Below are 18,146 nucleotides of genomic sequence, written 5' to 3'. Positions count from 1 at the left end.
AGCAGCAGAGCAATACAGCACAGCCTCACTCCACATAGTGGGCCACCATCCAGTGGGGAGCCCTCACCCCTTTGGTGGGATAATCCCTTTGGGGTCATCACTTTGGAGCTGGAACAAGGGTGAGGGCACTACCCCATTTTGGTTTCTTGTTTTGTTTTGCTTTCTTTTTCCATCGATGGGTACTTTGTTCTTTCCGTTATATGTAACATGCATTTGGGGTGTGTGAGAGGATATTTGCATGACACACACTGGTCTTATGCTTTTTGGGGTGCCCAGTGTGAGAGTCTGGTGCATCTCAGAGTGTTCAAAACCTCTAGGTGGGAGACAGGGGTACAGATGTGATTGTATGTGCCCCATGTGAAAGATTTGGTGGGATGCCTGCTTATTTGTTTTGTTCCTTTTTTTGGAGCGTGGGTACATCTAAGATGTAATGCATTGCAATTTAACTGTTGCAGATTTGTCTCCATAGCCTGGTATATTGATTTTTTTCCCTAGTAAAGTATTTCTATATGTATGATGTGTCTTGGGGGGAGAATACTGGAGGAGGGGGTTGTTGAGCAATCTGTCTCAGAGATCAAGGAGAGGGGAAGGCATGGTAGAAGGAGACATTGGAGGGCTGATAATAGGTACTTGCACCTGATATCCCCCTCTGGGGTCTCCCCTATCCTTGATAGTAATGGATGCTCTATCACTGTCCCCAAAAGTTTAGTGGTTCTACTGCTGAACGCCAGGTCGGTCTGTAATAAAACCATGCTGATCCATGATTAGATCATGGATAAATGGGCTGACCTGGGTGGGGAGCTGGGCAGCTCAGATCTTTTTTTTTTTCTTTTTTTTTTTTCAATAATTTTTATTCAGATTTTCATAAAACATACAAGACAAAATCATAAAACATTCAAAGACAAAAAACAAAATCAAAAATAGTTAAACAAAAAGAAAAAAGAGAAAAAAAAAACAAAAAAAAAAATAAAAAATAAAGAGTAAAATATTGACTTCCCATTTGTCAAAGATCAAATCAGTTATAAGTCTATAATATATAACAATCCTGTCTCTTAAGTCATATTATAAAATCACTTTCCTCCAGTAGTTATCTTACTTAATCATCAAATCTCATAAACATTACTTTATTCTTTCCACAAAAAGTCAAAGAGAGGTTTCAATTCTTTAAGAAATATATCTATCAATTTTTTTTTCCAGATAAGCATATCGATTAATCCATCTCATTACTAATTATGATAATCTTATTGTCATAACCATAGTCAAAATAAACATTTCAATTAATCCATCACATCAGAATCTGTTAGGTTCAATAATTTCAGTAGCCATTATTCTATTATCTCTATTAGTTCCATTTTCCATCTTCCATCTTCAGTAGTCTTGTTAAGTCCAGTAATTTCAATATCCAATCTTCCATTATCAGTATTCCATAATAATCTTGCTGTCAAAGCCATAGTCATATAGTAAGAGTCTGATGGGGATTACCTCTATCCCAAATATTTTCTTGCCATCCATTCTGAATAAGTTGCTGAAATACTGCTGTAAAATCATATCTCTGTTCTTTTTTTCAAAATACACTGGGTCATCTCTTAAAAGTTTTTCCATTGTCACATGGCTGCAGTTAATTCCATAGATTTTCTCTATATTGGGCTCCATCACATCATTCCAGTCCAGAAGATTATCCATGCCATTGATAACTTTATCTCTAGAATCTTCATTCATTTCTTCAGAGATAACATTGAGTTCCAAACAATAGATTTTATTTCTAAAGTCCATAGACTCCAAATCTTGTTCCTGTTCCACGTTGGTTCCAATCTCCGGGATCTCCTCTCTCACAGGGACCCCTATTCCAGTCTCCAGGGTCACCTCTCTCACAGGGACCCCTGTTCCAATCTCCGGGGTCTCCTCTCTCACAGGGACCCCTTCCAGGGTCACCTCTCTCACAGGGACCCTTATATCTTTAATCTCCTGCTTCATTTTACTCAATTCAATTTTCATTATCTCAATCTCATCCATTATTTTCTGAAACATAGTTATTTCCAGATTTTCAGCCACTTTCTTAATTGCCATTTTAAAAGAAAAATATAGAAAAACCACTTCTTATTTCAGCAACAATTGGGTTAATACTCCAAACTTGGTGACATCACAGTATAGACAGAGCAGACAGCCTTATCTCTCCAATAGTTAAGTAAACAAAATGCAGTTCCCAAGATCGAAACAATTAATGGCAATCGTCAAGAAACAGATTCGTCAAAATAAAATAGACCAAAAAGAGAATAGTCTCAAAACAGTATAATATTTTTCAAAATAAAAATCTGGAATAGAAATCCCTCTTCTGTGTATATCTTTAGAATGCAAATCCAGGACAGCTTTTTGCAACAAAAACAGAGATAAGCTATTAATTAGTGCGTAGCAGAGAGAAGTTACGGCTCCCCAGTGAGATGTCAAAAACCGATCAATCTGGCAAATCTCTTTTAAACAGCAACAATTTAAGTCAAGTAAAAGAAAAATATAGAAAGAAGGGTGCTTGCCTGTTAGTGCGTTCTCTCTTAGAAGATAAGATGAACGTTCGCTTTTCCAGATAGAGCTTGCTGTTGAAAATCCGTCCCACCTTCGTCGGCTGGACCTCGTCCCATAAATTAATGAGATCTGGTCGTCCCAACAAAAATAGGCTTTGAGGTTAATCTCTTCGTTTCTCCCTACCCGGGAGAAGTTTAATCAGTCAAAAAAAAAGAAAAAACTGACTGATATATCTGAATAAGCTTCTTTTGAGGCAGGAGCCCGTCTCAAAAGCAGGCACAGGCTAAGTCACCCTTCCCGGAAGTCCTGGGCAGCTCAGATCTGACTACACAGTATGACATCAGCCCAGACTAGAGGGGCGGAGGAGAGGTGTTGCTGTAGTCCCTGATTGTAGTCTCCCGATAAACCCCTCTCTCTTGGAGCAGGACTGGAGGGCCTGCATCTGGTGTTGGTCCAAAGAGACAGATCAGGGATACTGTTGGTGTACCACTCACCTTGCTGCTCAACAGCCTCCCTAAAGGAGCTGTTGAGAATTACGGTAATCTCGAATGTGATGTTGGAGGAACCCAGAACGGCGGTTTTGGGTGACTTCAACATTCATGCTGAGGCCGCCTCAGGTCCAGCTTGGGGGTTCATGGCCTCCATGACAACTATGGGCCTGTCTCAAATGGTTATCAGTCCAACACACAGAGTACGGCATACCCTCAATATAGTTTTTGTTCCATGTGCAGAGGGTGGTGGTCTGGAAATTGGTGGGACGGATATTACCCCACTGTTGTGGTCAGACCACTTCCTGGTGAGGTTTGGTCTTGTAGTGACAATTCTCCCCTGCAGGGGTGAGGGACCAGTAAGGATGGTCCAACCCTGGAGACTAATGGAACCTGATAGATTCCTGACTGCCCTGGAGGATTTTACAGTGGATAGAGCAAGTGATCCTGTTGAGGCTCTAGTCTCATTATAGAATGGTGAGCCTCATAGGACCATTGACATGATCACTCATGAGGGCCCTCTCTGGTGCAGTGGAGCCCACTTTGCTGCTTGGTATACTGAGGAGCTGAGGCTGATGAAAGGGACTGGGCGAGGACTAGAGCACAAGTGGCGTAGATCACACTCCAGAGCTGACTGAACACGTGTTCAGGCTCATAATCGGGCCTACTACATGGAGATGGGGGCAGCAAAGAGATCCTACTTTGCTGCCACCATTGCATCCTTGAGCAGCTGCCCAGCTCAGCTGTTCCATGCAGTCCAGAGTTTGGTTACTCTTGACCAGCGAGGTGGACCTCTGGAACACACAGTGTCCAGTTGTAACTGACTGGATAAATACTCAGCTCTGCAGTGATTTAGACACTGCTACTGTGGCAGTTCCAACCAAGGTATCCAGTGCAATGTCGAACCCAGTGTTGGAGGGATCAATCCCAATTAATGCAACCTGATGATGTGGACAAGATGTTTGCAGTGATGCACCCGACCACCTGCTCATTAGATCCTTGTCCAACCTGGCTTATTAAAGCTAGCTGGAGTTGGGTGATTAAATGGGTCACAGGTATAGTTAATGCATCTTTGCTTGATGATGTGATGCCCACTGCCCTTAAAGAGGCAGTGGTGCACCCACTTTTTAAAAAGCCCATACTGGACCCAATGGAGGGTAAGAACTATAGACCAGTCACCAACACCCCTTTCTTGGCAAAGGTGGTGGAGAAGGTGATTGTAGAGCAACTGCAGGTATTCCTGAATGAGACTGATTATCTAGTTCCATCACAATCTGGATTCAGACCTGGTTTAAGACAGAATCAGCCTTGTTGCCCTGAATCAGCCTTTTTCATGAGAGAGACTAGGGGAGTGTGATCCTGTTACTTCTGTTTGATCTCTCAGAGGCATTTGATACCACTAACCATGGTATCCTCCTGGACCAACTCACTGGGATGGATACTGGAGGCACTGTATTATGGTGGTTCTGCTCTTAACTTCAGGTTCGCGTCCAGAGTAACACTGGGCGAGTGTTCTCGGCCCCCTGGCACTTGTGCTATGGAACTCTGCAGGGTGCTATTCTCTCCCCAGTGCTATTTAATATCTATATTAAGCCATTGTGAGTGGTCATTAGGAGTTTTAGAGCAAGGTGTCAGCATTATGCCGGTGACCTGCAGCTCTATTTCTTCATAACATCTGAATCAGGAGAGGCTATGAACACTCTGGCTCAGTATCTGAATGCTGTAGTGGACAGGATGAGGGCTAATAAACTGTGTTGAATCCTGGGAAGACGAAGGTTCTTTTGGTAGGTGGTTCCCATGTCCGAGAGATAGGCAAGTTACCTTTTCTGGATGGGGCTGCACTCGCTCTGAAGGACCAGGTCTGTAGCCCAGGGGTACTCCTGGATTAATCTTTTGTCACTAGAAGCTCAAGTATGCCTTTTACCAGCTCTGTCTGGTTCACCAGTTACATCTGTTCTGGACAGGGATAGACTGACCTCTGTAGTCCATGTGCTGGTAACCTCAAGATTGCGTTACTGCAATGGACTCTATGTGGGCTGTCCTTGGCCCTGGTTTGGAAGCTCCAGCTGGTGCAAAATGTGGCAGCCAGACTAATGATGGGAGTCCATGGCTGACAATATGTGACACCACTCTTAAAATATCTGCACTGGCTGTCTATCCACTAACAAGCCAGGTTTAAGGTCCTTGTATTAATTTACAAGGCCCTGAACAACTTACATTCAGGGTATCTTATATCCCAGCTCAATCACTGAGATTATCTGTAGGAGTGGCTCTGATCTTCCCACATCAACACAAAATTGAGCCTTCAGTGTCATTGGCCCTCTTCTCTGGAATGCTCTGATAACAGAGATTCAGCAGGCACCTTCTGTTTTAACTTTTAAATGCCTGCTGAAAACCTTTCTGTTTTGCCAGGCTTCTACAGGCAATTAAGAAGATGTCTTTTGACAACAGTTGACCTTTCAATGATCAATTTCCTCCTGTACTCCTGCATAAATGAAGCAGGAGAAAGGCTTATTAAATTCTGTGAAGCAATGATTTGTTTCTTGCAAACACATTATTTGAGCAACTGAAAAGACGACTGTACACGTGGACATTACCAGATGGTCAATATAGGAATCAAATTGATTATATAATTGGTAGCAGAAGATGGAGAAGTTCCATACTTTCTGCAAAAACAAGACCAGGAGCAGATTGCGGTACAGATTATGAACTGGTCGTATCGAAAATCAGAGTAAAGCTAAAGAAGAACAACAAAGCAATCATAATGCCAAAATACAATTTAAATAACATCCCAGAAGAAGATAAAGATCAGATAAGGAACAGATTTGGGGCTTTAAACTTAGTTGAAAGAGAACCAGAAGAACTGGTATCAGTTATATAATCATTAATCTACAGCGGAGACACATGGGCTTCTAGCATATGGGAAATAATACACAGAAGTATATATCTGCTTGTGAAGAAATAAAACCTTAATTTTGAAAATACTGAAAGATAAAAAAGTGGATGCAAACACCACACCCAGAGCAAGCAAAACAATATCTTTCATTAAACCAACAGAACAAATGCATTCAAGCCAGAGACCACATCGTGCAAACATTTGCACTCTATTTTCCTAGCTTTCCCAGAGAACTAGCAATGCAAACAAAGAAACAACTACACTACTATTTAATGCTTACATAGCACCCAAATCTAATACTGCAATTTGTTAGCTAATATTTAACATACTAAAAATGTACTAAAAGCAAAAGTACAAAATGAATACACATCACTCATTCCTTGGAGCCCTTCCATTGACCTTCAATGGCAATCCAAACTGATTAAAATAAGCACAATCTTACCAAACATTCTAGTAAGCGAGCAGGACGTGCTATGACAATAAGAATCTTTCGGACAAGCTGCTTAATAAATGCCAGTTCTCCACTTTCTGATCGTTCTTGAGCCTGATAAGGAAAAAATGTTGATGTTAAATACAGACATAGAAAAAAGATTAATATGACAAACCAAACATAATACAGTGAAGTTAACTGTATATTCTTCCAACATAATCATTTCTATAGTCACATACATAACCTCCTCAACATTCTTGCAACACAGATGATAACCAAAACTGTTTATGTTAAATGCATGACACGTGTGTGTGTGTGTGTGTGTGTCCCCCGGTCCATCTCCTGTGCAAGGGGAAAACATCTTAGTGCAAGTTAAATGTAGGAACTGGGACAGAAGGTTTAGTAAAATAGACACATTGTGGAATTAGCCCCAGAGTTGGTACATAAATTTGATAGATTAGTTTTACAAAGGTTTGTAGGGAAAATGATTTGTGGTGGGTTGGTTTTTTTAAAGAAAATTTTGTGCTGACTTTTATTGTAATTTGGTTTGGATTTGTTTAAAAAACAAGGATAGTGTTATATAGCTAAACCACAAATACATTCATAGTAATTGCAAGCACTGATAGCTCAGCAAAACCCAAACCATGATAATGCAGGCACCAATGCACCTCCCTCCACCCCCACAGATGATCAGCACTGTCAAGGATGCCAGTACAACTATTTGTTATTTCTTACATTTTAATCCAGCCATTACTTCATGTCTCTCAGAATGAACCATCTCTCCAACTTATATTTATATGGTATAAATATGGACTCTGTTCACAAGAATCTTTACTGGAACAGCATCGGTGCTGGATTCAAAAATTTTAAAAAACACATAGCACATTTATGAGTTTACAGATTATGTTCAGCAAGGCAATTTATGCATGGAAGCCTGTTTTTGCACATGGATTGCCATTGTTGAATGAGGGCAAGTATCTTTAGATTTGGGCTATGCAATCATGTACTTTAGGAGTAAACATTTTACCTTTGTCTCTGTCAAAGTAGCACTAAATTGCACACTTGGGGAAAATAGCAGGTGAGTAATCTAAGAGAAAGTAATGGGATGGTAAGTTCCATAGATGAACAGAAAAGAATTGGAAATATTAATATGAAAGAATAGGAACAAAAACAGCACTTTAAAAGAAGAATGGGAAAGAATTTTCAAGAGGTTTTGACTTGTATTCCAAGTTTATTTCAACTTTTGTTTTGGCTTGTAACAAATAATAGACTTTCACAGACCTAATGAATGCATAGAAGCCATATGTTGCTTCTTCTGTCTGAAATATATTAATGGTCCTTTGTTCATATCTCAAAAAAGACACTTCTTTGTTTGAATAACAGAAGCTGTAGGATTAAGTTCAAATCACATTTATTACTTATTCTCCAGTGTACTGGTGGGTATCCATGAGTATGAAGCTGAATCAACTAAACAGGATACAATTGTTAGAAGTTCTTTGCAACTGCATTACCAGAGACTTTTTGAAATAATTTTTTACCTGTGAATTAAAATTCCATACATACTAACTCATAATAAAAACATTAAAAATAAGTTTAGGATAGCTGTTTAAATCTAGTTATTTAAAGGCAATACTGATATATTACTGTGTTTTATAATACTGCAAATGAGAGAGGAGAAATAAAAGAGGAGAAATTATTTTCACTATGCACGGCTCAGCTGTCTCTCTCTAGCAAACCTTAGTATGTTGAATGTATTCCTATTTGCAGAGATTGGAAAAGTTACTTTTTTGAACTACAACTCCCATCCTCCCCAGCCAGCATGACCACTGGATTGGGCTGATGGGAGTTGTAGTTCAAAAAAGTAACTTTTCCAAGCTCTGCCTATTTGTATCAGATGCTTAAACTTGCAATATTTGATGAGCTTGTGAACAAAAAATTCCATGCAAGTAAAAGGAGGGTGCTGCAAGAAAACATTAAACTCAAATTGACCTTGACCTTACTACAAAAATGTCAGCTCTATCAAGCTGCTGAGATGCCTTGTGACTTCCCCTAGCCATGCAAAGCAATCACAGTGTGCTAAGCAGCAGGAGACACAGCTATCCACTGAATGTCACAGCTGGGAACTGACAACAAATGCATCACCACAAACTCAAAGTGTGTTCCCACAATTTAGTTCCAACAAACAGCAGGCATCCTTGGAAGAATTTATGTTTGAGATGAACACTGTAAAGATAGCACAAAGAGTTTTCATACTTGAAAATAAAGGACACGTAAATGGAAACTATAAAAGCTCAGTTTGAGCTCAAAGATGCTGTTTGCGGTCTTTGGAATCAGTTATTCTATCAATAATTTAATATCACTGAATCATTGTGTGAACTCAGAGCCTTTTTTAAAAACCCAAAAACGTTTTTAAAAACTCCAGAATGATTCAAAAATTTGATTTAAACTACATGCAAATGTTTTGCCTGTATTTCATCTTCAGCAAAATGCTCAGTAATATTAACACAATTAACTAATTTACATGCAAATTACTATTTTTTAAAATTTTCATCCATTTCATTAATAAATGTAAAAACAAACAACAAAAACTAGTAACTTACAGTTTAATTAACAAAGACTCCACTACAAGTAAAAGCCCAGAAACAAACTTGATGGAATCAAACATCAGTTCAGAAACGTGTCCATTAAAAGGGTTTAAGGAGCTACCTGCCTCTGGACATTGATCAAATAGACCAGGGGTGGAACTGGATACTTCTCTCTCTCCCCCAATCCGCATGTCAAGTTTGGCAGTTGGGTGGAGCTGTCCACCTGTCAATTGCTTGACATCACAATGACATCAGCTGACACCATTTAGTCCTGTGCATTATGTGGCATTTTGAAGTCCCAACAATCAGGTGATCATCAGGGCTGTGAAGCACCATACACTGCTCTCTGCAAGCACTGATGATCAGCTGATTGCTGGTGCTTGCACAGAGCTGCGCAGGGCTTTGCACTGGAAATCCCTTTTTGACTCAACTGCACCTTTACCTGCCCCACACTTGATGTCTTATATGATGTCAGGTGTACAGCAGGTGTGTGTAGCTTGGCCAAAATGGGATGGGTGGGTCTAATTAGGCCCATGGGCCAGAAGTTCCACACTGCTGAAATAGACCATCTAGTACAGTATGCTAACTAGAGTTGGCAGTGGTCCCCTCTACTCTCAGAGGGAGATTCCAGCCCTATATTTCAAAATGGAGATGCCAGGTATTACATCTTGTACATACAGAATTATGTACTTAAAGGATGAAATTACATGCTTAGGAAGTATTTTAATATATCTAGTAACACAGCTGTCATTCTGACCTTGGGTAGTGTTTGTGGAACTTCCCCTGTGTACCACTCTCAAAGGCTGTGCACAGAGTGGACACCCATTTATGTTGAGAAATGAGACTGTCTCCCTTCACTAGTGCAATTCTACATCCACAGAAGGTAATGTGCTCAAAGTAGGAAATGGGGGCAAGGAAAGAGGAGAAATCTGCTGCACAATGGACAGTAGTAGTAAATCTTTTTTCTTGCCTGTGTTCTCCTCTCAGCTAATTTGTAAGAAAATTATGTTCCTAGCAAAAGCAACATAAATACCCATGCAAACATTACTACACTGGACAAAATTAAACTAGAATATAATATTTCATTTGTCTACACAGAGGAAACTAAAAGACTATTTCATCTGAGACACAGAGGGAATGTATAGGCTATGTTCTAGGATAAAATAAACTATCTTTAGATGCTTTATAAGCCAGTTATATCCACGTTATTACACAGCCACAACAGGGGCTGTATACTACAGCTAGCATGGATTTTTCACATTCCGCTATGTTAAATTGAAAATACCTGGCTATGCCATTCTGTTGCTACCCATAGGTTAATTCCAAAACAAAATCTTACAAAACTGATAGTCCTGAACTCAGAAATGCTTGGTTAACAACCATCTAAGTTTTCAAGGTGATACACAAAACACTCAAGAGAGAATCAAGACTTCAAACTGTAAAACAAAAGAAAAAAATCCAGACGCCCTGTTGGACATTTTTCTTTTGATGGTCTCATATTTTGTTGAAATTAATTAAAAATCACCCATGTTCACAGAGTACCTGTAATCCTATTACTGACCTTGCCCCATACTCTGACCTTCATCTTCTGCAGTTTAATTTTTTTTAAAAATGTCTGGCTGATTTTTAATTAATTTAAGAAATGTAACATTGGTGTCTATGATAGCACAGGCATGCTCAGTAAGAACCAACTGTCAGTGTTCTAAAAGGCAGACTAACAGCTGTTTGGTTTGGCTAATGAGAGGGCAACACCCACACCAGACTTTTTTTCACTTTAAACAGTCATGGCTTCCCCCAAAGAATCCTGTGAAGTGTAGTTTGTGAAGAGTGTTGAGAGTTGTTAAGAGACCCCTATTCCTCTAACAGAGCTCCAGTGGCCAGAGCGGTTTAACAGTCAGCCCCTCTTCTGGGGACTGTAGCTCTGTGAGGGGAATAGGGTGTCTCCAAGCAATTCTCAGCACCCTTCACAAACGACACTTCCCAAGATTCTTTGGGGGAAGCCATGACTGTTTAAAGTGGAAAAATGTCTGGTGTGGGTGTGGCCATGGTCAGCTTTGGTTTACATTTGGGTGGGAGACTATATGTGTTTGCTGTAGAATAAAAAAGTGGGGGAAACCCCAAAAATAATAATACTTTTAACAATGTTTTCCTTTGGGAAAGGAAAGAGGGTTTCCCTCTGCCCAGTGGCCACACACCCAAACCTCCTGCTCTCCCTTGCCCTCCTCCTTGGAAGAATTTGGTAATATGTGCCTCCGAGCATATGGTGAGTGGTGGCAACACCTACAATCAGGGCTGCATCTCCAAAGATGGAGAATTACATTTTTTGTATGTTTGTTGGTGTTCTTACTATGCTTCTTTCCTGTGTTACTATTGTTTCCACAGATAATCTAACCTAGAAAATTATATTTCTCTCATTATTCTTCCTAGAAATCTGTGTCAAATTTATTTTTATTAATTTCAAAGCCTTTTGATTGGTCAGTGTCATATGATAGTGAAGACAGCCTTTTGTGTTTCAAACTGGAGGTTATAGTGTATTTCTGATTTGGATGCATTAACAGTTGAGTCTGAAACTGCAGTTTTGATGTAAAGTTAGACTGATTACAATATGTTGCTACTTAACCAATGAATCTAGCTGTTGGAAAAAACAAACTTGGCCTGCCCAAGTTGCATGTGTTCAGCCTGCTATGCTTAGACCACTCCACTAAAGGAAGGGTGGGCACAGTCAATTAAAAACACAGAAATTTGCTAGAATATGTTTCACCTCCCACTGTTTTATCTTGTGCAAACTGAGACACTCCACATGTCCACTGGAGACTATTCTGCAGAATAGTCAGCGCCATTATTCCACAATTGTTTCTGGAGTATTTTTAGTGTAAGTTTTGCAAAGTGTTGCTGTATTTCACATATTCACAGAAACAGAATCAAAAGAAAATAATTTACTATGGAAAACTTCACTAAAATTGCAGAGTAAATCAAACATTGCAGGTGTTGCCACCACTCACCATATGCTCAGAGGAACATGTTACCAAATTCTTCCAAGCTACACAAGAAGTGGATTGGACTGTGAAAGACTAAATTGTGTTTTCACTTTTCCAAATTTGTAGGGTAGTACAATATCTCAGAGAGGTCAGGTTTCCTGCTCGCCTGATGCATTCACTATAGCTGCCCAGTTTCCCTGCTGTTTGATAGAAATAGCTGTAGGCTATAGGTACGGTCCCAAACCATAAGGGTTTTTTGCCTATTAGTGAATACCCTTTAAGCTCCCTTAGGAAGCTGCAAAGGTCACTGAACTGAACAGACCAACTTAAACAGCTATATGTGTTTTATGTATTTATTTCTGTAGGACAGTGACCATATATATTTTCAGAGTTGTATTTCCTTCAACTAACATATCTCAGCAATTTCTAAATAATCTTTATGTGGTTCATACCTCTTGTAAGAGCTTATCCAGTTTGTGCTGTAATTCAAAAAAGTATCGTGAGGTGATGAGACCCTGATGAGATTTATCCAAGCAATCACGAGCCAGCTCAATGATCTGATGGTGGGTGAAACTGAGAACACCATCTGCCAAGGGAAGGACGTTGTCAGGAGAATTGTTGGTGATAATCTCCTGAAGCCTTTCTTCCATCTGAGCAGTAGCCTATACAATGTAAGTTTTACAGGTTTAATCAAGATGTTATTCAACATACTTAGGCTTCTAAATTAAAAACTTTGCAAGACAAATACAAAGGCTCAACCCATAAAGTACCATATACTAGCCTGATTTGCATATCACATTAAAAAAGTTCCTATGGCACTCCTCCCCTGCTTGTGTTGTCACTGCATTGCAGACAAACAAGCTAGAGTGTGGCTTGTTCTGTAGTCCAAACTGGGGGCTGTGGTTTGTTTCCAGTAATGCTGAGCATTAATCAAGAGTCCAGGTTCAAACAACATGATGAACCACACTCTGGCTTGTTTCACTGATGGAAACAAGAAACAGAAAAAAAATCCTTGGCTGAAAAACAACAAAATAAAAAAAAGGTCCAGGGTAACAAACTTAAATAAGTTATATAATCAGTCAAACATCAAATGTATGACATTACCATTAAATATATTAACAAAATTATTACTTAAAATGGGGTTCTACATTATAACATAAAAAGACATAAAAAAAGACAAAAGCCTCCTTAAAATATGTGAAACATGGGCCTGCCTGATCTTGACATGAATTCCATTCCATATTTGAGGAGCCACTGTCAAAAAAGCCCTATTACTCTGATGATTCAGAGCTATCAATAGCTGCACTAAAATCAATATATAAGATATATTTCTAAAGCCAACTTTAAAGCACAAGCTTGCAAATGTGGCAGAAGTATTCCTTCTTTTTGAAAAGATACAGTAATAAAGCATTTTAGGTGGGTTCTAAAAAGTTACACATGCAGCTTCCACCAGGCTTCCATGTATGCACAAGGGATTCTCAGGGCCATTTTTTCTATCACAGTCTCTTATACCCCTGAATAGCCTTCTGGAAAGTTAAGCACTGTGCACAATAGCCACCATTGCAGCCAAGAGGACTACTAGGCAGAAGTGGAAATCAGGAAAACCAAAGCTTTTTGCAAAGTGAAGACAACCACAATGCAACTTTCTAAAGCATGTTGTTGGCATGATTCTTTCTGCGATAGAACAGCTACAGATCAGTTGACTGATATTTTAAAGAATACTGTTGCTTTATTGCAGCATTTTTGGCTTAAATAAATTAATCTGATATACCAAATATAATTGTAAAGGCTTTTTTCAGAACATTGATTTCTTATCAGGTCATATGTAAGACACCGTGAATATTTTTCATTACCTTTGGGAATCTTTCTTTGTACACATGGTTCATCATAATTATTTCATGGTCACAGCAGGCAGGAGAACGTCCAGGACTGCAAGTAAAGCAAATTATCCCTTGAATCTTATATCGAATGAAATGAAAATGAGTTTACAATTTATGTACTCTTTTTTCACACTGCGCATTATTAATAGTACAAATAGGACTGCAACAAAATGTCGCAGAGTGAAGTGGTCCTATTCACTGTTCTAGACAACCAACCATGCCCTCTTCTGTAATACTCCATTCCACCCGCAACGGGGTGTGTGTGTGTGTGTGTGTGTCCATATTAGTCTGTTGCAGTAAAAACAACAAAGACAAACTTTATTTATTAAATAAATTTGTTAGTCTTTGAGGTGCCACAAGACTCATTGTTTTTGAATTCATTCCTAAATGAAATCACTGTAAAGGCCTTTCCTACTTATAAGACAAGAAGGACAAGTGAGTATGTGCTTCCTGAAGTGTGGCAAAGATGTACCTTTTGGCAGATGGCCACCAATTAGACACCTTATATAAAAATATAATTTATGTGGGTTCTAAAACTTTATAAAACAGGTTTGCATGAACTGGGACAACAGATTTTAGTACATACAGTACATATCGCTAAATCCTTGTCACCCATCTTTTTTTAATCTCTGCTGTTTGGTTAGGCCTGTGGCCAAGGGCTGTAAGAATAAGGTAGTTGCACTGAATTTTCATGGGGGCGGAGGGTCTGTGTAAATGACATGGGATTTCAGGTTGTATATTGGAGAATAAAGGTGATCTTTTCATTTGTTCCACACTCAACGAGAACATTTAAGGCATCAGTTTAATGTAAGATTTAGTGTCTCCAGAAACTACTACTTGTAGAGTTTATCTGCCCTAGCTACACAGACTGAAATCCCATTTTATGCAATGGAAACTAGCAGCCTCTGATAGCAGGGCCCAAGTCTTGTATATCAGCTACATCACTCTGGCCAGGTCCAATAGCCAATCTTCTCTTTCTACTTTTCCATCACCAAATTTGTTTCCTCTCATGTTTCTACATGGCTGAGGGAGATTTAGGAGATGATACAAGAGGAGCCAGGTGCCTGTGTAGATTAGCCTGATTTGGTTACACTGACCCAAACACTGCAACTCACTATTCTATAGGGAGCTGCTGTTACATAGAATCTAGTTAGTGAACCATAGCTTCCACCACACATGCAACACTAACACAATTCAAAATAGATTTTATTCTTCTCCAGTAATTGGGACTGAGAAGAATGTCCTTCCCTTTACTGACAAGCTCTATCCCTGACGTATAGTTCGTACATGAGGATTTTAAACTCAAGTAAAGGATAAAACACTGTTTCTCAGTAGTAGTCTGTACAATATTCTAGTGCTCTATAGATCACGAAGGTAGCATTTTTATTAATCTCTATAATGGACTCAAAACTGTGAGAGGAAGAAACCGATACAGAATTTTTTTTGGTAAAGATAGGAATTTTAAATTATTTATGTTGTCACAAAGCAAGTTTTCAATCATTTCAATACATATGCCAAGCATATGATCAAGATTATTAAACTAGGAAGCAAATTGAAATGAAAATTAGAAACTTAATTGTGAAGGCCATGATTTTGCACAACTATGTGCAAGACAACAGAATACTATTTGGAAACTAATATCCATGTTTTTAAAGAGCATAAAACACAATCAGCTCTACATTTTATTGCAACTCAAATGTTAGTACAAACATTAGAATACATGCCTTTTTGCCCAGACTTTCCCTGAAGCATCAAGACTGGACCTGGTTAAAACTTGATTTCTGTTTTTAATCTCCGCTTTTAAGACATAGTTTTACTGTTTTTATGTTTGTATACATATAAACTGCTTAGATTTTTAAAATATTAAGCAATTTAGAAATACTTTTAAATATTATAACTAAAAATAAAACAATGCTATAACTAAGCATGGTTTCCCACAGGTTCCTACATTCAGATATAATTTCTATTTCCCAACAGGTTTACCCACCTCAAGCTTCTGGATCGTGGTCGCATTTGAGTGGTCCTACATCTATTATCACTGGCAATGCTTTCAGTGGCACAGAAATGTTTAGACAAAAAATGTAGTTCATCTGGAGTTGGTTGGTATGGTAACTGGTGTAACTTCTCTTGGGAGGAACAGGATGACTGCAATAAATGTGGAAGATAAATTCATATTATAGCCCTAAAGCCATTTAAAACATTTTCATGGATTGCATATAGAACAATTTCCTTATTCTTAAGATTTCTGAACATAGTAAGCAAGAATTCAACTTTGGAGTTCTTAAAAGCAATAACATTATAAAAATACTTTATATGCAACTGTACAGGCACAGCCTTGAGATTTCAAGGACTCTTTCGTTTATATTCTCTTAACCTTTGCATTTAAAATAGACAAAACTGCTAAGTATACCACAGTATAAAAATAATAGAAAATGATCATCTATTTATTCCCCTTCTCTTTTGTTTGCAGTGCTGTAACACATCTTTGAAGATAAGATAATGCATAAGGTGACTTTGTCCAGGCTTATCTGTATTAGAAACTTACAAAAGCAATTTTGGGGAAATTGGTCATATGCTCAGTGGTAGAGCACATGCTTTGCATGCAAAAGGCCTCAGGTTCAAACCCTCGTGTTTCCAGGCGGGGCTAGAAATGACCCCTGCCTGAAACCTTAGAAAGCCATTTCTAGGCAATAGAATGGACCAGTGGTCTGGCTTGGTATGAGGCAGCTTTCTATGTTCCTATGTTCCAGAATCACACCACTTCATACTCTTCCCTGCATGGATGTTTACTTCAGTGTAGTAAAGAGAGCACTCTCTATGTATACTGGCTGTGATAAACAAATTTGTGTCTTATTTTCCAGGGAAAACACAAGATCGGGAGCAGCAATGATGGGGAACAGCAATTAGTATCCTGCTAAGAGGTTGGTGCAGTTTCTAAATGCAGCCATACACCTTTTGGGAGAAATGTCTTACAAAATTTTCTATACCAGTCTCCAAGCATGTGTTGAGTCGATGATCTGCAATCCAAATTTACAATGCAAGCATCTTTATAAAACCTGAAGACCAGAATAGTTGCTTGCTTGAAAATTATTGTGACTATATTTTCCTTTTGAAATATTATCCACTTTTAAAAAAATCTCTGATTTAAAAGCAATGAGCAAAGGTTTATATTAATTTTACTTTACCTCTGCTTGTATACATCCTAATTAATTTAAATGGATTGGGCTGACAGCTTCAGATTGAACATGCTGATCAGTTACTCAGAGTCATCTTCCCAATGACACAACGCCTTTGTGACAATGCGCTCATCACAGCAATTCATACCAAACTATTTTCCAGAAGGTTTAAAACAATAACAGAACATGGCAATGTGTGCTGCAGTCTCTTAACAACCTATTCATATTTCAACAACTCGTATTTTCTTCTAGCTCTCTGAACCAAACATATCTTAAAAATAATTATGAATAGCTAGGTTGTATCTATCAGAATAAGACTTCCTAATTCACAATTATTCAGGCATCCAAACCTATCTTACACTGAAAATGAGTTGCTCCACTAAAGCATGGATCTACTGTAGGGGGAATAGGCCTCAAAAAATTGTCATGGGGATAATAACTATTTACATTTTGGCTAAATGATGCATGGAATTTTGCCAAAGAATTTTTTCAAATTGAAGGGGAGTTACAGGGGCAGGCCCAGCACTAGAACATAGCCAGGTCAGACACTAGCCAAGGGACAAGGACCACAGGGGGCCTACAGAGCCTCGCACCCAACACTGCTGCCCCTGCTGTTCACCAGCCGACCAGAAGCAGCAGGGCTGCCAAGACAGCAAAGAGCAGAGCCAAAAGCTCCTGTCGCCAGTAGGAACTGCTAGGAGGAATGAGACCCCCCTGCATCCTTCTCCTTTCCACCCGGCTGCATTCTGCTACAAGAACCTCTGGCAGAACCGACTTCAGAAAATTAAAAGCAATGAATGGGAGAGGCGATACACAGGTTGGGCTGAGCGAGGCAGTCAATTGTTGTGCAAGTGAGTGGCAAAAGCTGCAGCTGCAGCCTTCGCCACACTGCGCACTCTTGCTTTCATGGCTGCTGCTGCTGCTGCCTGTTGCCTTCAGCTTTTCTGCCACCAGCCAGCTGATCGCCCCCACCTGGGACTTGGGAGGCTGGGGGCCTTGCAGAGCAGCAAAACCAAGAGCAGCTCCTTTTCATTGCTGCTAGCCAGACTTTGAGCCAGTCTACTGGAAGTTTCTTTAAGCAATGATATGTGTTTGTGTCTTTGTTCCGAGTCCTAATTACTCAATTCAGTCCCCCAAGTATGCTGTTTTTACAATATAAAGCACAACTAGCTGGCTTGGGTATGTTTTCCTGAGAA

General features: G+C 39.3%; 1 protein-coding gene across 6 annotated transcripts in view; it reads right to left on the bottom strand.

The window, feature by feature from the left end:
- Nucleotides 1-18,146, bottom strand: part of MAST4 (microtubule associated serine/threonine kinase family member 4) — a 440,571-nt gene that overhangs the window by 71,601 nt on the left and 350,824 nt on the right. For all 6 annotated transcript variants that reach the window (XM_061619535.1, XM_061619526.1, XM_061619556.1 and 3 more), the window contains 4 exons: nucleotides 15,762-15,919; nucleotides 13,748-13,823; nucleotides 12,347-12,556; nucleotides 6,344-6,445 (listed from right to left, as the gene is read on the bottom strand). In XM_061619535.1, the coding sequence (XP_061475519.1) occupies nucleotides 6,344-6,445; nucleotides 12,347-12,556; nucleotides 13,748-13,823; nucleotides 15,762-15,919 (546 nt within the window). The remainder of the gene's footprint in view (nucleotides 1-6,343; nucleotides 6,446-12,346; nucleotides 12,557-13,747; nucleotides 13,824-15,761; nucleotides 15,920-18,146) is intronic.

The sequence above is a fragment of the Rhineura floridana genome, chromosome 1 (assembly GCF_030035675.1).
Source record: "Rhineura floridana isolate rRhiFlo1 chromosome 1, rRhiFlo1.hap2, whole genome shotgun sequence".
Lineage (NCBI taxonomy): Eukaryota > Metazoa > Chordata > Lepidosauria > Squamata > Rhineuridae > Rhineura > Rhineura floridana.
Note: the sequence above shows the minus strand (reverse complement) of the source record. Positions and strands in the feature narration are given on the sequence as shown.